General features: G+C 35.6%; 3 protein-coding genes across 4 annotated transcripts; 2 read left to right on the forward strand and 1 right to left on the reverse strand.

The window, feature by feature from the left end:
* The first annotated feature begins 846 nt into the window (after positions 1-846).
* On the forward strand, positions 847-10,373 carry LOC113337997 (histone H2A.Z-specific chaperone CHZ1-like). Its single transcript, XM_026583524.1, has 3 exons — positions 847-1,437; positions 10,156-10,169; positions 10,274-10,373. Exons 1-3 carry the CDS (start codon positions 847-849, stop codon positions 10,371-10,373), a joined length of 705 nt encoding a protein of 234 aa, XP_026439309.1.
* Positions 10,374-10,574: 201 nt separating this feature from the next.
* On the reverse strand, positions 10,575-11,717 carry LOC113337999 (F-box protein At5g07610-like). The gene has a single exon (XM_026583525.1). It carries the CDS (start codon positions 11,715-11,717, stop codon positions 10,575-10,577), a length of 1,143 nt encoding a protein of 380 aa, XP_026439310.1.
* Positions 11,718-11,921: 204 nt separating this feature from the next.
* Positions 11,922-17,231, forward strand: LOC113337757. Of its 2 annotated transcripts, none has more exons than XM_026583352.1 (3): positions 11,922-12,130; positions 12,216-12,331; positions 15,782-16,002. In XM_026583352.1, the coding sequence occupies exons 1-3, from the start codon at positions 11,961-11,963 to the stop codon at positions 15,805-15,807; spliced, it is 312 nt and encodes a 103-aa protein (XP_026439137.1). In that variant the 5' UTR covers positions 11,922-11,960; the 3' UTR covers positions 15,808-16,002. The 2 variants fall into 2 exon arrangements, with proteins under 2 accessions (XP_026439137.1, XP_026439138.1); XM_026583353.1 differs by lacking the exon at positions 15,782-16,002 and adding an exon at positions 16,968-17,231 and having other exon boundaries at positions 11,925-12,130.
* The last annotated feature ends 6,290 nt before the right edge of the window (positions 17,232-23,521 follow it).

Genomic DNA, 23,521 nt, shown 5'->3' on the forward strand with positions numbered 1-23,521 from the left:
CTTTAGGTAGACCCAATAAGCGTTTAGAATGTAATATATAACCTCCATGATAATATCCTTCGTCTTCACTTTCATCTTCATCTCCGCCTTGCGCCTCTTGCCCACCAGCGTGTTCGCCATTATCGTCTTCAATTTCATCTGCATATTCGCCTTGCGCCGCTTTCCCACCAGCGGGTTCGGCATTACCGTCTTCACTTTCACCTGCATCTTTTCCTTGCACTACTTGCCCACCAGTGGGTTTGACGTTATCGTCTTCATCGTCATATGTATCTCCAGCTTGCACCACTAGCTCATCAAAGGGTTCCTTATCAGTGACTCCACCTTCATATGCATCTTTGGAAGGCAACACTGAATCATCAACAAGTTCCATATCAATGTCTCTACCTTCATATGCATCTTTGGAAGGCAACACTGGCTCATCAAAAAGTTCCATATCAATGTCTCTATCTTCACCAATGGGCACCACTTTCCGACCAGTGGGTTCGACATTATCGACTTCATCGTCATCTGCATTTCCATCTTTCACCACTAGCTCATCAAAAGGGTTCCTTATCGGTGACTTCGTCTCCATCTGCATCTTTGGAAGGCAACACTAGATCATAAATGGGTAGAAGCAACCCAGGTTGACTAACAAGTTCAGACAACAAAGGTCGATCTTCCGATGGCGACACAGAAGGTTGATCTTTTGGTTGCGGCAATTTACCCCACAGATCCAACACCAGTTTATAAGTAGCACGGCTCTTTTTTACAATCGATCTACTAGTAAAAATTTTCCCAATATTGTGTGACCAGTAGCACAGATTGTATCAATTATCATTCGACGTCTAAGATAATGATACATTGAGTATGGAATTTTTTCCCAATGTTGGTCGGCAAGCGGTGCCCATTGGTGAAGGTAGAGATATTGATATGGAACTTGTTGATGAGCCAGTGTTTCCTTCCAAATATGCAGATGAAGTTAGAGACATTGATATGGAACTTGTTGATGATCCAGTGTTTCCTTCCAAAGATGCATATGAAGATGGAGTCACAGATAAGGAACCCTTTGATGAGCTAGTGGTGCAAGTTGGAGATACATATGACGATGAAGACGATAATGTCAAACCCACTGGTGGGCAAGCGGTGCAAGGCAAAGATGCAGGTGAAAGTGAAGACGGTAATGCCGAACCTGCTGGTGGGAAAGCGGCTCAAGATGAAGATGCAGATGAAATTGAAGACGATAATGCCGAACATGCTGGTGGGAAAGAGGCGCAAGGCGGAGATGAAGATGAAAGTGAAGATGAAAGTGATGAAAGTGAAGATGAAAGTGAAGACGAAGGATATTATCATGGAGGCTATATATTACATTGTAAACGCTCATTGGGTCTACCTAAAGGTCTAACACCCAACACTAAACAAGTCTCGCGTAAAGAAGCAAAAGAAAAAATAGTGCCTAAGGTATTGATGCCAGGGACAAGATGGAGAAAATTAAATGGTGCAGGTTATCTTTTTTGTCTTTAATTTCTTATGCGCAGTAATCTACTTGGGAGCGTGAAAGCTATCTTTCTTGCTATTGTCATTGTTATGCATCTCAAGTTTGGCTACTTGAGGATGGAATTAGTTACAGGTTATCTTTCTTGTCTTTAATTTCTTAGGCGCAGTAATCTACTTGGCTCCAATTTATGTGGTTAGCTTCTCCAGACTGTCTACGTTTGTCCATTTGATGCTGTCTTCAAATGTTCCTATTTTCTTATTTGTCACTAATTTCTTGTAAGTATGATGTTTGATACTTGCGCGTCCACTTGATGTTGTCTTCAAATGTTCATATTTTCTTATTTTTCACTAATTTCTTGTAAGTATGATGTTTGATACCTGCGCAGAATAAGGATGTAAGCTTTATCCCATCTATATTTCTCTCCTGTTTGAATACTATTACCGGTAGGCAAGTGGTGCATAAGAGCATCTCTGACGGGACATCCGTGTCCTCAATATTCGGATGTGCAAAGAAAAGATCATCTGCTGATATGTCATGAGTTTTCCCTTGGTTATAGGAAGTTCATCGAAATTATCTCCAACCATGTAAGTGGGGATACAAGCTTGTACCAAAAAAAAACGTGAATGATGCATGATACCTCGAGTCCTTCATTGTTCTAGGGACTCAGATTATCGGTTACAGAATTCGGAATTCGGTATCCCATTGACATCCCTATTTTTTCAGGAGAGAAGTTAACATGTTTTTGTGATGCTTTTATTTCCTTGTGCCGAATAGTCCATAGTTTAGATAGACCTTCAAACCAAAAAAAAAGAAGAAGAAAACCAACCAAAGAGATGCATAGGTGATGCAGCGTGCGAACTAAAATAAGTATCATAACATGAAGAAGAAAAACTTACAATTATGTTTTCCACAACCATCTTAGAAATACTCTTCGTTGTTTACGAATCCTCAACTATACATAGTCCTAAATTACCAAAAAATTATTTTCTTTATTGATTATAGAAACTAAAACATCGTCTATTTATAAAATAGAGAACTTAAGATAACGTCAATTAATAAATATTTTTAAATGTATCATATTAAATAAGTAGGTTAAGTTAGAATTAAATGTGCATGGAAATTTTCAAATGGTTAATATATAAAGAATAAATGTTTTATAAGTTTCAATCTATTAAATATCATTTTCTACTTGATGAAGGATTTGTAGGAATTAAATAGATTAAGGATCTCTAATACAATATTAATAGAGGATAAGGGTTCAATACTATCTAGAATCTAGATGAACAAAAATCATCATCTCGTCACAATGATTATTATCTTAATAGACATTTCAAGTTAATGGGTTTTTTGGATTTTTTACAGTAAGTTTGTTTATGCAGGTAGTTTCCGGAGATATCTTCGGATGATTAGCACAGTTTTGCGCTTTAAAATAATGAGATACGTGTGACTATTAACAAATAAAATAAATGAAATCTTTCAACATTACATTATGTCAAATAATATAACATAAAATCAACACCATTCATACATATCTTGATATATGGAATCTGATAAGAGTTTCACAAGTAATATCAATATTGTCAGCAAGGATCAAAACATATAAGCGCATTTGTGTAGAAGAGTTGGAAGCGCAACCTCCAACAAGTTTATGGAAGGACAAGTGCACTTACATTGCCTGCGTACTCTAGGTCATGTTTACTGAAGATGCTTGTGCACACCTCCTCCAAATTTTTTAGGTAGGATGTCGCTTGGCTGCAAATGAATATATAGATGATAGAAATAAAATAAAATAAAATGTAGAATTTATGTCACAATGTAAGACCTTGTAGTGTTGAAGTGTGTTGACATTCTTCGAACAAGGAATATACTTTTCACATGAGATAATTCCCAATCACTACTAACAATCTTCGGTCGTCCTCGCGCACTGACGGGAACAATTTGTGCAAAATTACTACGGTGAGAGTTTTGCACTGCAAAACCATATTGTAAAACAGTTTCTATTTTTGCATTGTTTCCATTTTAAATCTCTTAAAAAAAGATGTCTAATAAATACCAAATGATATAATTTCTTTTTTATGATATGAAAATCAAGCATTAGAACTACACTGACCTGAAAAGTAAGAGATTCGGCAACAATTAGGTTAGGTACATAAACAAGCCAAGGAACCAGTAATCTTTATTTCACATGAGTGTCTAGAATGGTCCCAAATGTAAGATATCATATAAAAACTTACCAGTGCAAGGAATAAGCAAGCATGTCCGAGTTTTGGATGACTGGCCTATCTCCTATTGTATGCTAATGAACCAAGATTGTGTAAGTTATTATCTCATGAAGGAAGGGGTTCCATCTCGCCTCTAACCTTTATGCATCTGTTGAATGACCTATCATGGGCCTCCTCTGTGATAAAAGTTTAGTACCCAAATTTATTTATGAGATTCCACGAATGTGCCCCTTTGTTTGTTCGTATTGGCAATCTCACACTTTAAGTTTCATTGCTTTCAATCTCTATATCAATAATGATTTCCACTTCATGGCTGTAAACATTCAAGGTTTCTGTCGAGGAGCCAAAAGATTGGCCCAATTTGGCAGCATACTTGGCCACATTTCTAATCTCACAAAAATCTCTCATCCAATCCCTAATTCCGGCTGTGGTAAGATTACCAACGGAAGCAAACATCCAGGATGAATTATAGCGGAGTTAACGAGAGTAGCAGAGACGTTTCTATTATCAACAGAGAAGAAGCTAAAGCTGCAGAGAAAACATAGTCGAGAGGAAGAAGAAGGCCAGAAAAACCGTCACCTTTGCTTTTGGATGTGTAACAGTTTTCCAACAAATATATCTGTAAGGTTTTCTTTTTAGCAGTAAGCTCTATAATAGTGAGTTCTGTAACAACTCCCTCCGTCCCTAATTAGATGACCTATACCATAAATAAGTGGAGTAATAGATTAGTATTATTATAAGAAATATGTAAAATTTGATAGCCATATTTATATTCATTAGGTAGGTGTTTTAAAATGCTTTCCAATGATATAAAGTTTACGAAAATCCGTTGTATAGTTTGAGAGATAAATCATTCTAAATTTACTAGTAAGTTTTAAGTAGGTCATCTAATTAGGGACGGAGGTATTATATCTGTTAAAAACTCGCTGCTTTGTTAGTTTTCTCTTGTTTTTCATCCTTTTGAGCTTTGAACACCTATTTTGAGTACGTGAATAACATAAGGAACTTGGTGTATTTACCCGCAAGTTTATATCATGTCCAAGTTGCATATAAATGGGTCGTAAACTTTTCCATAAAGAAAGAAGCTCTGAATGCTTCTTTACTTAAGTTATAGTAAGTTTACGACTGTCTGAATGTAATGATGAACTGACGTCAATCATAGCAGTGAGTGGTCAAGTTCGAACTAAAGTGGTTCTAGATCACTAGTAATGATAATTTTTCATATACCTAATAAAACAATATAAAATAGACTGTACAATATTAGGAAACCATCATTATGGGAGTCGTTGAATTATCATTCAGCTTATTGGCTTGGGATCTATCCCAGAATCTCTAAGAAACTTACTTTCAGATCGATTTAATCAAATTATTTGAGATGTATATCACACAGAGTATTGCTAAGCTGGATCGAGACCATGGTTTTATAATTGATCACAAAAGTAAAGAAACATTCAGAGCTTCTTTATGGAAAAGTTTACGACTGTCTGAATGTAATGGCGAACAGATGTCAGTCGTAGCAGTGAGTGGTCAAGTTCGAACTAAAGTGGTTTTAGATCACTAGTAATGATAGATTTTCATATACCTAATAGACGATATAAAATATATAATACTAGGAAACTATCATTATCAAACACCGTAAAAGTCTATAAATAGTTAAATACCCAGATCCTTCCATTTACAGTTGAAGTGTGTTTATGGGAAAATTAAACAAATTGATAGATGAGAGTACTCGTAAGTAAACATAATAAACTTAGTAGAAACATTCAAATTATGAGGGTGGCGATAAAGACCGTTGCGGGTACGGTCCCCATAAGAACTTCACTTACACATGGTTCGAAACATAGTAGCTGAGCCCTACAAACACTACAACTATAAATTATTATAAAACACAAAATTACACATCCACAGGGTACCATGTGTAAGTGAAGTTCTTGTGGGGACCATACCCGCAACTGTATTTATCGCCACCCTCATAGTCGAAATGTTTATACTAAGTTTATACCATGTCAAAGTTGCATATCAAAGGGTCGCAAAAGCGAAATTACTGATGGTGTTGATTGCCACTCTTAGATGTCGAATGATAATTGATGCAGTTTATGTTTTGATGCATCTAAACACGGTAGATGAGCCCAGTTTATATCTAGTTGATTTACACTCTTAGACGTTGAATGGTAAATGAAAGACTGCCAATCAAGAATCAAGATCAATTTTATACCAAAAACAGAAGTTCTTAAATCAATTTCATACTCACATATTTCGATTTCTCCAATATGTGAGTATCGAGCAGTGCCCACAAAAAAAAGTCTGAAGGTACATCGAGCAGCCCTCAAACTGTTAAACAAGGACGAGGTGGACGTGGTCGTGGTGGGGATGTTCATGAATAAATGGTTATATTCATGTTTATGTCTTTAACTGTGGATAATTATGGAGTCAAAATTTATGTCTTAAACTTATTGTCGAATTATTTTTGTTATATTCCTAGTTTATGAATGACTTAATCTGGTTTCTTTTGAGTCAAAACAATGTGTGTGCAAAAAATGCAGGATTCTGGCATTCTTTGAGTCATAATAGGTTTACATTTACCTATATGTAATATGATTCTGACAGTTCCTCAGAGGTTCAGTTTTAGAATCGGTCTATGTGGCAGTCCATGTAATCTGATTCCTCTGATGAAAAATTCTGTAACTTTTTTTGCCAAGAATCGGATTACATGTGCTTTACTAAAGTACGATTGTTGAAAGGCATATTTTGAAAACTTTCCTAGTCGGTCTATGTTGGCACTCCATGTAATCCGTTTCTGCAAAGGAAAAATGACACCTCTTCTGTATCTTTTTTTGCCAAGAATCGGATTATATGTGCAATATTAAAATCCGATTGTGTGAATTGAATTCGAAAAAAATAGTCGTTGAGCTTTGATCTATATACGGATAACCTCTTTGAGCCACTCCCACATAACACACTTAGATTAGAAAATGGAAAGGGAACCGTATGAAGATTTTTGTCTCGTTAAATCCTTTGCTAATACGTTCCGTGAACGTCCGAATGAAATCTATTCAATGTTTTGGAAGAGAGTTACAGAGTTCTTTTACGGGCATACCGCGAATTCCAACAACCATAAATGGAGATACTTGGCTTTTCGATTCAACTACATAAAAAGCGGAATTCGAGAGTACGTAAAAGTTAAAAATATGGTGTAGCACTATCATCCACGAGCTCCTCTTAGGAAAAAAGTGAGTAATCCAATCATTTTATACCTATGTCGCCGTCAAAAGTTCGCATACTAACATTTAAGAATTCATTGAATTTCAACTGAAACGTTTCAACGGGCTATGGAGAATTCGTAATGGGAAACTAAGTTCATTCACCACAAAGAATATACAACGTTGCACTGACGTGCTCAGAAGTTCATTAACGAGCATTTGATGTGTCAAATTCTAGAATTCCCATACTGAATCCTATATATGTAGTGCGCTAATTTCCTAAACTATGTAATGAATATTATGTTTCTGAAAGTAAGGTGTAATTGGATTATGTGGACATATATAAACATCGACTGGAGGAATCGGTTTATGTGGGTATAGATTAAACTCCGATTCTGGGTTTCTATCGTCATTCGGCATAAACTGAACCCGGAATCGGTTTATAAATTCACTAACATCAACCGATTCTAGATCTAGTATTTTAAAAAAAAAATTATACAAGTTTTGATTATGCATTAATGTTATTTAATTTCAGAATTAACTTGATTAAACATTATTTAATTATCCAAATTAACATTAATTTAACAAGGCATATTAGTTAGGCATTAACATAAATGGTGGATAAGGGATTTCTAGAAATTACTTCTTAATAACACTTTTTTGTCATGTTGATATAGGCCCAATTAAGTGTCATAAACTTCAATTTAGACAGGCTTTTTAAGTGATATGAGTGAGGGGGAAAAGTGGGGAAGGGATTCGAGCGGCGTCAAATATTTTCGGCTTTTATCTTGGTAGAAGAAAAAAAATACCCTGTAAAAGTTTTATGGTTCCCCTCTGATTGATGCACGGTGGACCATGATGTAAAATTTTGTGTTTCTTAATCTCCAAACATTTTTTATGTGTCTCTATATTCTATGAACTTATAATCATGATGCTGCTTGAGGCTGGAACTACCTCTAGATCTATGGTTTAGTCACCTGTATAGTTGTCTAGCTTTTTGAAGGGTGAGCTTTATCAGTGAATAATAATATCCAGTATGCTTAAGATGGGTGGGTGGGCAGGCGTTACTAGTTGTATTTAGGGGCCATAACTAACCGCCGTACTTACTCATCAAAAATAAAATAAACTAAAAAAAACAAAGATATTAAGAACAACGCGGGATTGGGATACGAAAATTAATTGGGGGTTATAAATTACTTCCCCCAACCAATAATGTTTGTTAAGGGGTATTTTTTGAAGGCGAAAATACGGAACTATCATTTAAAATAATAAAAGCTAAATCAAACATAAAAATATCATACTCCCTTTTAAATTCGAAACATTTCTCACTCCCTTTCAAATTTCCTTCTCCTTCTCTGCCGACTCCTCACTTTGAATTTTTTTTTTTTTACATTCGGTAGGGATGAAGACCATGCCGATACTGAGTGCCAGCATGGTTATTTAGGATGAAGACCATATCGGTATTGAGTGCCGGCATGGTTATGTAGGATGAAGACCATGCCGATAGTGAGTTCCAGCATGGTTATTCAGGATGAAGACCATGCCGATACTGAGTTCCGGCATGGTTATTCAGGATGAATACCATGCCAATACTTGCTATTTCAGACAAATTTTTCCTGTATGTTTTTGTCCTCAAACCGGCATGGTTCATTTGGGAATCGACCATGTCGGCACCACTACCGGCATACTCGATAATACTTTTACCATGACGACACTGAGTTTTTCAGGCGTAACAATGGTGGATTCAATTAAAAAAAAATCAACTTTCAATACATTAATACATATACATGGGTAATTGGAGTACTTGTATGTTCAGCTTGTTTACTTTCCTGGGTTGGTTCTTCACCTAAAGCTTCATGATCGTAAATATTTTGATTTAATATTGTTGCATCAACAAATTCAACGTTAATGATTTATACTCATCATCATCAAACGAACCTATTAACTTAACCAATTATAATTAACCATTAAATATGATTAGTGAAGGACAGATTATGAATTAGTTAAAATACATGGATGGAGGGTGACCTTGCTTTTACTATTTAAATCTCGTCGTTATCTTTTTTCTCTATCCCAATTAATCTTAATATCTCCCAATTGCGCGTTCCTTAAAAAGGGTAGGTAAGCAGGTGTTGTGAATCAATAATAGGGCATAACTGATCACTTCCACCAACATTTATACTAGAATCCAGTAGGGAATTTAGTGCTACTTCTCTTTGATAATTCTTGCCCTGTCTCAAAAAAGAAATGAAAAAAATTCATACTAGATTGTGACAGGTACATCCGGAGATGAGAAGATAATCAGCTAGAAAGAAATTTGTGTTTTTTCTGAAATGCATTAAGTGGCCACGTATTGTGAATATTTTCCATTCTCTATGCCACAAGAATGACACATCACCTTGCGGGCAATCAGCTATTATTATAAGCGGTTCATGTAGTAGGATTCGTAAAATAATGCTTAACCTAAGAACCAAATAAGCTTTCCCTTTCAGCAAATGAACTAATAAATGAGAGCAATAATTCATGGCTGTTAATAGGGAATACCAATCTGTTCGGGGGAGTACCATCCATAAGGTAAGATATGTTTTGTCTTATTCAAAATTTGGTACACTCCCAAGTATTTTGGTACACCCCACTAGCAATCTTGCAATAATTTACCCAAAAGTAATCCAATTATTGAGTATTAATATGAAAACCACAGCTTTTAGACTTTTGTGAAAGAGTCTCTTTCATTTATAATCCAAAAGAGTAGGAACTTTCGTATTTGTACTTACTCTCCCTCTCTCAAGCTCAATAATATTATGGATGTCTATATAAATATAGTGATGGCGGTAGATATTTCATCTATCTTCTACATTGTGTAATCTCTGCTTACAAATAAAGATGGCATTCCATCTGAAACGACAGCTTAAGCGAAACCGCCAATCAGAAGAATGCTTTTGAAGAAGAAGTGTGGGATTGCAAAGGCAAAGATCACTGAACTTGGACGCCAAACTGAGCTGTTAAAACGTCAAATGGAGCTGGCACAGAACATCAAACTGAGCTGTTAAAACGTCAACGGGAGCAGGCAGAACGTCAAATTGAGCTTTTAAAACATCAAATTGAGCTGGAGAAAATTGAGCAAAGAACGTCAACCTGAGCTAAAAACACGGTTTGCATGGAGCAATACACGAGCAAATACAGCTAACATTCTCATCTCATCTAAAAACGTTGTCAATCGGTTTCAGATTCTTTTAAGAATTTTAATGTTGTTTTTCAGCTTAATATACACTGGTGAGAATAACCAGTGATCCGAATAGCCAGGTAGTAGTAATTATATACATATAAATAAATATGATGGCCATGACTGATGGCTTATTATGTTATTATGCATGCAGGAGTTCTTATTGGAATATCATTTCATTACCACCCAAAAAACTTGAAAAGTTACCAGAAATTTACTGTAAAGAGGTTGATAACTCTCTTTATAAATTGTAATGGTTGTTCTTAGTATAAGCAAATTAAACTAGGCTTACGCAACCCATCTCTACCAACTAATCAAATCTGCACAACCATGCCTACTGTGACTTACCCCAACACAATTTGAAGTTTTAAACTAGATTTTTAATAATGAAATGTTAGAAGTCATCAGGGTTCATACTTTGTTCAAAGTAATGGTGGGGAACAAAAATAACATAATCAAACAGAAGCGAGTGTCTCAATGTAATGATAAGAACTATCCCGCCGAGGAATCTTTTCCCAAGTCTTTGATGCAAATTTATAAAGATCCGCGAAGCTCCTTTCATGTGGATCATAAGAGATAACTTGATCTTGTATCTTCAATACCAACCTAAATGAGTCTCCAACTTCTTCCATATGCAATACACAAAATCCACTTAGCAGCACTGGATATGGGAATTCTGGGGTATTAACACGAAAGTTCTTTATCCATCCCGTGTAGTCAGTCTTCATCTCTAAGATGTCAATAATACATGCAACCTGCGGATGCCCATACCTTGAAATATGATGTAACCGACCTCTACACTCCCCGAAGTATTCGACAACCGAATACGCCGTTGAGTATACAAGAGAACTACACGGCGGCATTCCACTTCTTAATTCTTGATCAACATTGAAACAAATATGATTCTCGTGATCCCAAGTGTCGACCCAATGCAATGAACCATTCCAATATACTCCACTTGTATTGATAATACAAGGAAGTAGGAAAAAAACATCTACACAGAGCTTCCAAGAATCAGTCTCAGAAGAGTATATCTTAATTCGGTACGACCAACGAATACATTGTTCAGGTGACATCTTCCAAACACAAATAGCTTTGTAATGAGGTGATTTGAGCGGATCATAAGCCAAACTGACACTCACAAGCATTTCGAAACCTTTTTCTTTGGCCATATCAACTGTAAAATCAACAATTCTGCGATATTGCTTCGTCGATGGATTGCAGATGTAATAGGTGAAGATTTCGTTATCTTTATTATGGCTACTGCAACACAAGAGGCCATTGCAAGATTGCTTAATCCTTGCTCTAAGAAAATCTAGGGTTTCAAAAGAGACAGATGACGATGATGATCCATCCAGAGATATGAAATCGAATGTTGGTTTTTTTGATGCTGTCTGCACCATTAATGAACGTAAATTCTGTTTTTGAGTATGTTGTTTGATGAAAAGTGGATCAGATATAGCCGAAAACCATTGTTTCGATACGGATTTAAACACGAGCAAAGGTTTTACTGGTAAACACAACAGAATCTGAGTAAAGAGATCAGCATTGTTACCTATAATATCCGATGATGATGATGAACGAGATATTGAATCCATCGTGAAATTATGCAGCTCTGTTTTAGGGTTTTAACCCCGGTTTCATTTTGGAGAATATATATGTATACCGTATACGGAAGAAAGTCAAGTAAGTCAACTCAGTAGTCTTCACCCGAGTCATATAAGGTCAATTACACCCTGATATAAATATACTTATTAGTTTCTAGTCCTCTTAAATGATTTGGGGTTTTAATTCTTCTTCGTCTCTTAAACCCTTTTTTGAAACAACGGAAGAAAATAAAAATGGCTGCTTCAAGGATTTTTCTCTCGAGATTATCACTTCGATCTCCGTCACTCTCATCCAAACTCCAAACTAAACCTTCAATTCCATCATCACCACTGAAAACGGATTTTTCTTCTGCTTCTAAGTCTCGAATTTCTGATTCCATGAATCGCATCTCTAGAAATTCAAGGTCAGATTTGTGTTTATAATTATTTTTTTTCTTCTTTTCTTTTGGGGGGCTGTGAAATTTACTTGAATTTTTATTATATGTATAGATTACCAGTATTGGGGAGTTTAATGTCAATGATGCCATTGCATAGTGCTATTGCTTCAGCTAGATTACAGTCAATACTTTCAAGTGAATCTCAGAGCTGGGGGTTGATTCCTCAAGGTATGCTTTATCTTATTTTCTTGAATTTTTGTGTGATTTTATTGGTTGATTCATAAATGTGGGTTATGGGTTTAAGTGGGATGGGGATATGTTTGTTGGGTTTAGCTTAAAGCACAATGACACACGCACCTTGACATCGAGAAAAAGAGGCCTAGTAAGCTAATTGCACTATGTGATGTTCATCATTGCTCCCAAGTCCCGAGGTCTGAAAAATGATACTATAATAAGTGAATGTCAGTGGCATGCTGCATACTTCAGCAACATAGGTAGGTACAAGGAAACGGAGCTGCAGCAAGTAAGGGAAGCCCTGTAGCACATTAGGTTCGGAACTGTATGAATTGTTGACTTATTTTTCGTAATCAAGGACAAGTAGCAAACCTGAAATGCTTCTTTGAAAAGTTTATCTACCTTTCCTCCTGCATATAATATTTAAGCTCATTGACAGTGTTGTAATTTCATATCAGTAATCAAATGTAGATAATAGGTTATTTGTAGTTCAGACTAGTTTTAACAATGTAATGCCTCTGCATTTTTTTCGTCTTTAGTTTGTTGCAAAACTCTATAGTTAGAGGTGGTTTTTGGGTATCAGTAATCGACCTGGACATTTGATTTGCATGAAAGGTTACAAAATGCGAAATGAAGACAAATACCCTACTGTCGTAGGATTAGGAAGCTAAGCTAAGATTTGATTGCAATTATCATTTTGGGTGCTTTTAAATTGCATAAACAGATGAACTGTGTTGCACCCAATTTGCCTTGTGTAGGTTCAACACAAACAACATTACATTAGTTGGTGGCTAAAAACAGCTTTGATGTGTTTGTATTGCTTGGTTGATTACTCGGATACTGCCTTTTTAAAGCATCTCCATGATAGCTCTTTTCTAGAGAATCTTTGTGTTTAAAGAGCTTTGTTCATTATCTGATGTCCAGCAGACTATCAAGTTATCCCGTTAAACGCTAATTGGCCATTTTTGTACTTTTTTATAATTAAGTGTTGATAAAGATAAACATATGGATCATTGTTTTCGAAGGATGTCACCTTCCAAATATATTTCAAAAAATTCTATATGAACTGTGTGCTTTGGACTACCCCAAAACCGCCCATTCACAAAGAGTGGGCCTCAAAGACCCCCCTTACAAATCCTGGGAAGCGGGGCCCACTCTTAGTGAGTGGGCGGTTTTGGGGTGGTCCAAAACCCCTGTTCATATAGAATTACAGAGTGGAAAAATTGTTAGCGAGATTGACTCTTTAAATGTGGAGAGACAAGTCTGCTGGCTATTCTATTGAGCCACAGTAAAGGCTCTCTAGGAGATCCATTTTCCCCTGTTGACTCTCTACAACTGTTAAGTAACCTATGTATTGAATCTCTTGGAAATGTTTGTGGGATGTCAAACCTGAAGTTGATTTCCTAGAGATTTTCTACTATGGCTCAGTTGAATAGTGAGTGGGTTTTTTACATGTAGAGAGCGGACCTCACTAGCATTCCTTGAGAAGCGTGTGTGAAAAGTTACGAAGTTTTTCCCAGTACACTTTAATGATTTATCTCGTAACTACAAAAATTTCCAAAGAACAATAGAGGTGTCTAATGCATATTTGTGTCAATTAGAATAGTTAGTGGGCTCTTAGACAACAAACAAACTTGTAAACGGAGACAAATAGCTTAACATTGTATGAACTAGTAAGCTAAGCTTTGATTGCAGTTCTCATTTTGGGTGCTTTTGCATTCCATGAACAAATGAAACATATAGCATCTGTCTTGTCTTGCCTTGCCTACTACATTAGCTGGTGGGTAACAAGAACTTTGATGTGTTTGTATCGATTACTTGGATACTGCCTTCTAAAAGCATCGCCATGATAGGTCTTTTCTAGCTACATTAGCTGGTGGGTAAAAAGAACTTTGATGTGTTTGTATCGATTACTTGGATACTGCCTTCTAAAAGCATCGCCATGATAGGTCTTTTCTAGAGTATCTTTGTGTCTCAAGAGCTTTATTTCTATTTTAGGTCCAGGAGACTATTTAGGTCCAAGAGCTTTTTCCATAAAGGTAACTTGCCATTTCTGACTTTTTTCTATAATAAAATCCTGATAATCCCTTGGATGATTGATTATGAAGGTTTTCACCTTCCAAATATATACTCAAGAAATAAAAAATAGTACATGAGATTGACTCTCCATATGTGGAGAGACAAGTCCTACTGTCTATTCCATTCAGCCATGGTAGAGGGTCTCTTGAAGATCCATTTTTCCTTGTTGACTATCTACAAGGGGGTAAGTAACCAATCTATTTAATCTCTTGGAAATGTTTGTGGATGGTAAACCCGAGTTGATTTTCTATAATAGATGAATGTCAGTGGCAAACATGCTGCTTGCTTCAGCAACATAGGTACGAGGAAAGGGAGCTGCAGCAAGTAAGGAAAGCCTGTAATGCATTTTCAGGGATCTCGTTGACCAGCAGGCAGCAAACATTACATACCTTAGGTTCAAAACTGTATGAATGGTTGACCTTTTCCGTAATCAAGGACAAGTAGAAACCTGAAATGCTTCTTTCAAGGGTTTTTCTACCAGTATATCAGTAATCAAATGCGGGTTATAGGTTATGTTTAGTTCAGAGTTCAAACTAGTTTAACAGTATATCCCTCTGGTTTTTTCGTCTTTAATTTGTTGCAAACTCGATAGTTTAGAGGTGTTTTTTGGACATCAATAATCAACCTAGACATCTGATTTGCGATATTTTGCAAAATGGGAACGAGGAAAAATACCTTAATGTTGTAGAAACTAGGAAGTTAACGCACAGCTCTGATTGCAATTTTCATTTTGGGTGCTTTTGCATTGCATGAGCAAATGAAATATGTTGCACCCATTTTGCCTTTGTATTTGTTGACTCAATGCTGACAACATCACATTACTGAGATTGACTCTTTATATATGGAGAGACAAGTCCTACTGGCTATTCTATTGAGCCACAATAAAGGCTCTCTTGGAGATCCATTTTCCCCTGTTGACTCTCTACAACTGTTAAGTAATCTATGTATTGAATCTCTTGGAAATGTTTGTGGGATGGCAAATCTGAAGTTGATTTCCTAGAGATTTCCCACTATGGCTCAATTGAATAGCGAGTGGGTTTTGTACATGTAGAGAAGGGACCTCACTAGCATTCCTTGAGAAGCGTGCGTGAAAAGTTGAGAATTTTTCTAAATACACTTTAATGATTTATCCCGTAACTACGAAAATTTCCAAAGAACAATGAGAGTGTCTAATGCATATTTGTATCAAGTAGAATAGTTAGCGGGCTCTTAGACAACAAACAAACTTGTAAACGGAGACAAATAGCTTAATGTTGTAGGAACTAGTAAGCTAAGCTTTGATTGCAGTTCTCATTTTGGGTGCTTTTGCATTCCATGAGCAAATGAAACATGTTGCACCTATCTTACCGTGACTTGTATTTGTAGGCTCAATGCAAACTTCAATACATTAGCTGGTGGCTGAAAAGAACTTCGAATTTGTTTGTATCGATTACTTGGATACCTTCTTAAAGCATCGCCATGAGAGCTCTTTTCTAAAGTATCTTTGTGTCTCAAGAGCTTTATTTATTTTTAGGTCCTGGAGACTATTTAGGTCCAAGAGCTTTATCCATTAAATGATAATTAGCCATTTTGACTTTTTTTTATAATAAAATCCTGATAATCAATTGGATGATTGTTTACGAAGGTTTTCACCTTCCAAATATATATTCAAGAAATAAAAAATAATTACTGAGATTGACTCTCCATATGTGGAGAGACAAGTCCTACTGACTATTCCATCCGGCCACGGTAGAGGGTCTCTTGGAGATCCATTTTTCCTTATTGACTCTCTACAAGGGATAAGTAACCAATCTATTGAATCTCTTGGAAATGTTTGTGGATGGTAGACCTGAAGCTGAGTGGGTTTTGGCTTTTTAATTCTTACATGTAGAGAGCCGATATAGCTATTCCTTGAGAAGTGTCTGTGGAAACTTAAGAACTTCCTAAACATTCATCACTTCAATGATCTACCCTGTAATTGCGAAAACTTGTGAAAAATAATATTAATATCTATTGCATATTTGTGTCAAGTAGAATAGCTTGCGAGCTCCTAGACAACAAACAAACTTGCTCACTAACAATGCTGCCTACTCTAGAAAGACACTATCTAGATTACAAAGCTTTCTTCGAGACGTTCGTGGTAAGCAATACCCTGGTCTTGACTTTTTTAAGACATGTTGTATATGGATATTCAATATTTTTCTGGAATATATGCACTACTGCTACATGTTCTCGTGAATTAGTAATTAGTGGAATTTTCTTGACATTTTAGATCATTAGTAATAGATGGCAGTGTGGTACTGTTCATGAAGAGAAACCGATCCTGTATCCATAAAATGAGGGCCTGTATACCGTTTCTCATCAGAGTCATAACATGCTTAGTAAAAACTGGTTTATTTTGTTGTAGGCTGTTGATTTTGGCAGATATCATATTGTTCTTATTGGCTATTGCATTTAAAACATATGAGCAAACCCCAAAAAGGTGATTAGTTGTGTATGAGCTCTCTATTGCTATAATTTTAAGCTTACATTAGTCATATCTTCTAACCTATGTCTCTTTACCATGTTGCAGGCAACTCAATGCCTTTATGACGGCATTACGTATCTATTGGTCTCGAACCTTACAGACTTTTTTGTTTCCGCGGAAGACTTTCAGTTTAGGACCCTTGCACTTTTGTCTTGATACTTCATTGGTGGATGTTTTTTAATACTTTTGAATGCAAAGTTTTCATAAATTTTTATTGGGAGTCTGTGATTCCTTCCAAGTATTTGTTTTGAATCTGCCAGTGACAAGAGGTTCTATTGGATAAAGTTTTTTTTTTTTTGGCCAGTTTGAAGTCCGCACTTTTGAATTTAAAGTGGTGCAGTGGTGCACTAGTTTAGAATTTTTTTGCTGCATCGACAATTATTAACAATTAAATAAATGTCGAAGTAGAAATAAAATATAAAAGAACAGGAGAAGGAAAACCCTTATGGAATAGAGATAAGTTAAGGGAAAATTAGGCGTAGGTCCAAAAAAAAAAATATTCTTATTGTCAGGCCCATAATTAATTTTAGATACTGTGATACCCAAAATTATCCGAAATTATTAAGAATCAATACATAACTTGTTATGCATACTATTTTTTCAGGTATAACTTGTTATGCAGCCTAATTTTTCAGGGATATAATTGGCAACACAACTTGGATATAACATATCTAAAAATCCGCTCCTTGGAATTTTACAAATTTTATATCGTTGGAAATCTGTTTAAGAGAGCTACACAACGAGTACAAACAACAATACAAATTTTTGTTTTTCACGAAAAAGTCGGAGGTGATCATCGTTTTAGGGAAAAGTTTCGAAAATTGACTACATATTCATTATGCAGCCTCCAAAACAGATGCATAACATATTATGCAGACGCATAACGAATTATGCAATCATTTTCTCGACTGCATAACAAAATTATGCATCTATAACGAGTTATGTAGCCATTGTTTTGGTTGATTTTAGTCCGTACATAAAAAAATTGATGCATAATTGGTTATGCAGCCATATTTAAGGATGCATATCAGGTTATGCATCCGTTTTCTCAATGCATAAAAGATTATGCAACAATTTTCTCGATGCATAATGCATTATGCATCCATTTTCAATTTCACAAAAAATAACAAAGATGCCGGATAATGTGTTATGCATCCATTTTTTGACTGCATGACATGTTATGCACTCATAACAGCAGCATCTTCTTCTTCTTCGTCGCTGTTCATCATCCAAGCTCAAATAAGCTTTATTATTATTCCTTGTATTTTCTAAATCTCTAATTAACTTTTTTTCCTGTTCTACTTGATTGAAACAATTACAAAACCCTATCTCCATCTCAGAACACATCTCAGATCCATCTTCTTAATCATAAAAAAAACCCATTCATACATCTTTCGGAAATAACAAACAGCAAGATCTCGATTCATCTCATAACATCACCTCAAACCCTAATTTTCGATTTCATTCATCTATTGTTTACAATCTTCATGTGATTATATTGTCTATCAATATTATTGATCATAAGTCACGGTTGGGAGGAAGAAAAGAAAAATAATTGAAGAAGAAGAAAAGATACGAAGAAACCAAATTTTATAAATTGTGGGTTTGGGAGAAATTTTCTCACGAAAATTGGGTGCGCGCGTGAACTTTTCCGCACGTGGGTTTCACGGTGTAGAAAATATGTAGAATGGGTCTCCCTGTAGTTTTCACATAAGTTAAATGTTAGGTTTAAGCCTCTTTATATAGGCTTAGCTATAAGGTAAACCCCGGTTACATTCATATGGGCTGCATATACATGGGCCCAAGGCGCTATAACAGTTTTCCTTGTGCTCATATAGTGCTTCAGAAGTAGTTTTTCAAATGTAGTTCTCTCCTCGATGACCACCGTATCTAAGTCTATTGCCTCATTAAAACTTCGCTTGGAATATCCAGAGGGACAAAACCTGAACTAAGGAAAAGGAGTACAATATTAAGAAAACTTATAATAGAATTGGACTCGCATATGTTAGCTCGTTAAAGCCTTGACAAGGGAAGCCCAATGACATAAAAACTTGATGAAGGGAAAATAGTACAACGCAATAGCCCATAAGTATGCCTTTTTCGATTACCCATACATAATATCCTTTCTACATCCCGTGGGTGATTATTGAAGACCCAGTATTGATGTGTAATAGTAATATCAGTACTACTAGTTGACTTGTGCTGAAAACTGTTGCGATACTCCTTACTTTATTGTGCTGATTCTGAAATTGGTTTCGCTCGACAAACTATTGTATTTCATTTTTTTCGACTCTGATATTGTTCAGTAATATCAATGTGATCTCTCCAGTTCTTCAACATTCGGCGTGTTCCTAGTGCATATGTTGTTGTCTCGCTAAAAACCTTGTAAGTAACAAAACCCCTGTGGGAAAAACTGATCTTGATCGAAGGAAAAAAAGTGTACAACATAACTTCACATTTCGAACTAAAATATGTCGACGTCATATCCTTGGATTCTCCCCCTGATGTTGTCATCCCCCCTGATTCCATTCAAAGGAGTTTCCAGAAAGTTCCTTTACTCATGTAGAAAGTGAGTATAAGTAATGACTTAGTAAATAAGTCGGTCACGTGTCCTACTGATTCCTTTCATGGGTAACATATTATTGTACATTCATAATCAACAATTTTATTTTGCACTTTCTTTAACAGTCCTCTTTATGTACTTACAGATATTAAAAAAAAACTCATGTCAGTGGTTCCTTTTAAGTATATGATTACATTTATCATATCGTTCCAAAGACGCTGCGGCGGCGCTAAGCTATATCCATCTAATAAGTTCAGTGGGATGAAATATTTAGTTGAGTACATTATGCTAAGTACAATAATGCTTCTGTTGTACTTAGATGGGGGAATTTCATCTCCTAACATCTTCGGCATCTTCCTTTAGACGAAATAGTTATTTACTTACATTTGAACCTTAACTAATCATAGAAGTGCTAGCAGGGTGCATGTCTTCGTTAAATTGCCTGAAAATTTTGGACATATGCAAACTGGTAATATACCACAAGCTCGGTGTTCGATCGAGCTTTTCCCGGACTTTCATCTAAAATTTGAATTTCAAGCGGCTTGTAAAATCTCTTATTTTCTTAAGAGTATATCCATGTACATACCATCGACATAGATAGCTACAATTCCAAATCAGGAACTTTCTTTGTGAGTATGCAGGGAGAAATTCCTTACTTGTTTATCCTTTTCCAATCAAACAGTCACTTAAACAGGTATACCAAATCCATATGATTGTTTCAATTCATAAGTGAGCATTCCAAATATAATTGCAAACTCACTCTGTGGTCTACAATCATTAATATAACAAACCTTTTTCTTTGAAAAGAACGAGCCTTTCTTTGAAAAATCTTACCGATTCTTCAGTGCCTCAGCGAGAGAAAAGAAAGAGGAATCCCAGAAACAGTAATAAAAATATAACAAACCTTTTTCGTTCAACTGACATGAGCGGTGAATTTTCTACTCACCCCATCATTACTTAATTATAGTGATGAGTGCAACCTCACAATATTATCTTGAGAATATGGGGTTTTCACTAATTAACATCATGAGAACTATGTTTTTATGATGTCAAGGTTACTCGAGTTTGTAATAATCTTTTGTGTTTATAACTACAAAGACTGTCGGTGTTTTTTTTAAGTATTAAGGGCATATTACGAGGTTCCTTAACCTATGGTATACTGGGTCATAAGCTTCCTATGGAATGTTCATTTTAATTTACCAGTTTCCTTATTTTCTTAAAATTCTTGAATTTATGATATTTCTCCTTTATATGAATAAACATGTCATTCAAATCCCAAGGAAAGTATAGATACAATGGCTCCTATTACTAGAGGTGTTACAAATAAGGATGCAATAGAAGTTGCCAATGTTTTTTTGTATGAAGGAGTCACATTATCAAGAACCAAGAAAATGAAGCCTTCAGAAGTTGCAGTTTCTTACTTAACTACATGTTTATTGTCTATCTGTTATCGTGACAATCATTTCAGAGCCAAAGTGAAAGTGTTCTTGAGTAGAACATACGATCTACTATTCAAGATCAATCACTCTTTGAAAGAGGTAACTCATTATGAAAAAAAGCGAGTTAACTGATATCTCTAGAGATGCGAGAGAATTGAATGATTCAATCATCAATAGCTTCTTTAACAGTGACAAGGAGTTCTCAGCACAATATTAGAGATGATCCACCTTTTCACTAGTTAACTCCTTGTATAAATTTTGTTGTTTAAGGAGGAACACTAGTTTTTGGAGTAGTTTTATGTGTCACATTAGCTATTCCAAATATTATCATCTTGCATACTTAAAGTTTACTAATTAAATTTTATTTTGGAAGATGACTTGCAATACCTAATTTTCATGGTTATATATATGTATTGCTTGTATTGCTTATTTTGTGAAATTTGTTCTATGCTATCATTATTGGTGATTGGAACATATATCTCATATTTTCTCATAGGTTAAACTCTTTCACTCTTTCAAAAGAGGAGTACACTATTTTGAGAATGACAGTTTTGATCTTCATGGTTACACTTTTTGTGAATAAACTGCTACAAGATTCCGTAAGATGTTCTTTAGGGATCGCCTTATCTTCTTGATTGTGTCACTACCAAGGAATAAGTAGTGAACTTATATCTCTATGTTCGTACATGGATGGAGAAGTTATAATTCTTATGTTGAGTCATATCGCACTAATTGTTCTCTTATTCGTAATTGGCATAGAGAATAGTTTGTGTTGATGATTTTTATCACGAAAAAATTGTATCTTAGTGCCTCTAACATTAAGATCGCTATTTTTAACTTCTTTGTGATTTCTCGTCTCAGACTTTATGATTCCTCAAGATAGATATCTAAAGACTGATCTTAGTAGATCTTTCGACGCTTGTTCTTGAGAGGTGGTTAAGAATCTAGGGTGCTCTTTGGGAGTCGTAAGTTCTGGATTTGTGAGGTTTGCTAGATTGTCAATTGCAAACAGATTTTTACACCTTGATATTTGATCTAAACGGAAATTAAATAGGCTTATCTGTTAGAGGCTGATTGGTATCAAAATTCTTCACTTCGTCTGAAGAAACTCATAGGCTGTAAAGGAAGTCAGCTAAGGGAATCAAGTGCGTATAACCTTGCAAGGTTCAAGAGACGTAAGGAGCGCAACTGTAACTGAATCGCTTGGAGGCTGAATCCGGTCTCAACTACATTCCAGTCCGAAGTATGATATTAGGATAGTGTTTGTAGCGGTTTAATACAGTGGTGTTCAATCTGGACGAGGTCTCGGGGTTTTTCTACTATTATGGTTTCCTCGTTTACAAAATTATGGTGTCTTGTGTTTTTCCTTTGCTGCATTATATTGATAATCTTTATAATTAGATTTACACAGGTTTGTACATATTCAATCTAACTAGATACGTCTGCTTAATTGTAATCGATTACGAGACTAGTTTCTTGTGAAATTCGTATCTTGAAAGATAGATAACAAGTTTAATCACTTGGAAGAATTCAAATTGAATTATTTGGATACGACTAGATTTATCTTGGATATTGATTTTTGAGATTGTCCAGGTACTCTGAACAATCAGGTTCATGGACCTTGTGTCTATATACAAACTGATTGAGTGGAGGTTGAGATATTAACTCTATATACATATTGTCAAGGATCATTAAGTTCGTCTACTTGCGATTGTATTAAGTTTTGTCTATACATGTTACCGAACGAAAAAGTTGGGTGTATTTGGTATCCCGTGTGTTTTCAGTACTTATTAGGGGGAGTGCCATCATCAAAGGTGCATTTACTGGATATATCGCGTTGTGCTCTTTTTCCATCGTCAAGGTTTTGTCCAACTGGGTTTTTCTTGTCAAGGTTTCAATGAGGAAACATATGCATGTCCAGCAATGTTTGAGTCTTTATAGGCTTATGCAATTTCAGGTTTTTCTCTTTTGGGTTTTCCTGCTATATTTGTAATTACTTAACCACAGTGGTCATCAGGGAGAGTGTTATAAACCAAATTTATTTACTAATATGCCCTTCGTATCTAATATTAGGGTTTACATATCTTGAGAACCTAATAAGTATTTTATCTATATAAATAGAACCTTAACGGCCCATTATAATTATACACGGATTAATAGGCTTAACCCTAGGCCTGTCAATGTATATCCGTTATCCGTTAGTCGTATCCGATTACCCGGTTTTCGTTAGGTTTAGTTCCGCTATATCCGTTAGCCGTAACCGATAACTTAACGGATATTTTTGTGTTAACGTAACGACATCGGTTTAGGAGTTTCCGTTAGCCTTATTTCCGTTTTTGTACCCGCTAACATATATACCCATTCATCCATTTAGCCTTTAGCCCATACATATTTTCATTCACATCGAAGAGAAACTAAGAAAACACCTTACCTATCCAGTCCTCGTTCATGTCTTCTTCTCCTCATCTCTTATGAATCTTATTCTTCTGCTCATTAGTTCGTCCGAGACTCTTAGTTACCAACATCATCTCTTCATATCTTTTCTAGGGTTTTTCTTAAATTATATTTTGAGTTCAATTTTGATTCTAAAATTTGAT

The sequence above is a fragment of the Papaver somniferum genome, unplaced genomic scaffold (genome assembly GCF_003573695.1).
Source record: "Papaver somniferum cultivar HN1 unplaced genomic scaffold, ASM357369v1 unplaced-scaffold_18, whole genome shotgun sequence".
In the NCBI taxonomy this organism is placed as follows: Eukaryota; Viridiplantae; Streptophyta; class Magnoliopsida; order Ranunculales; family Papaveraceae; genus Papaver; species Papaver somniferum.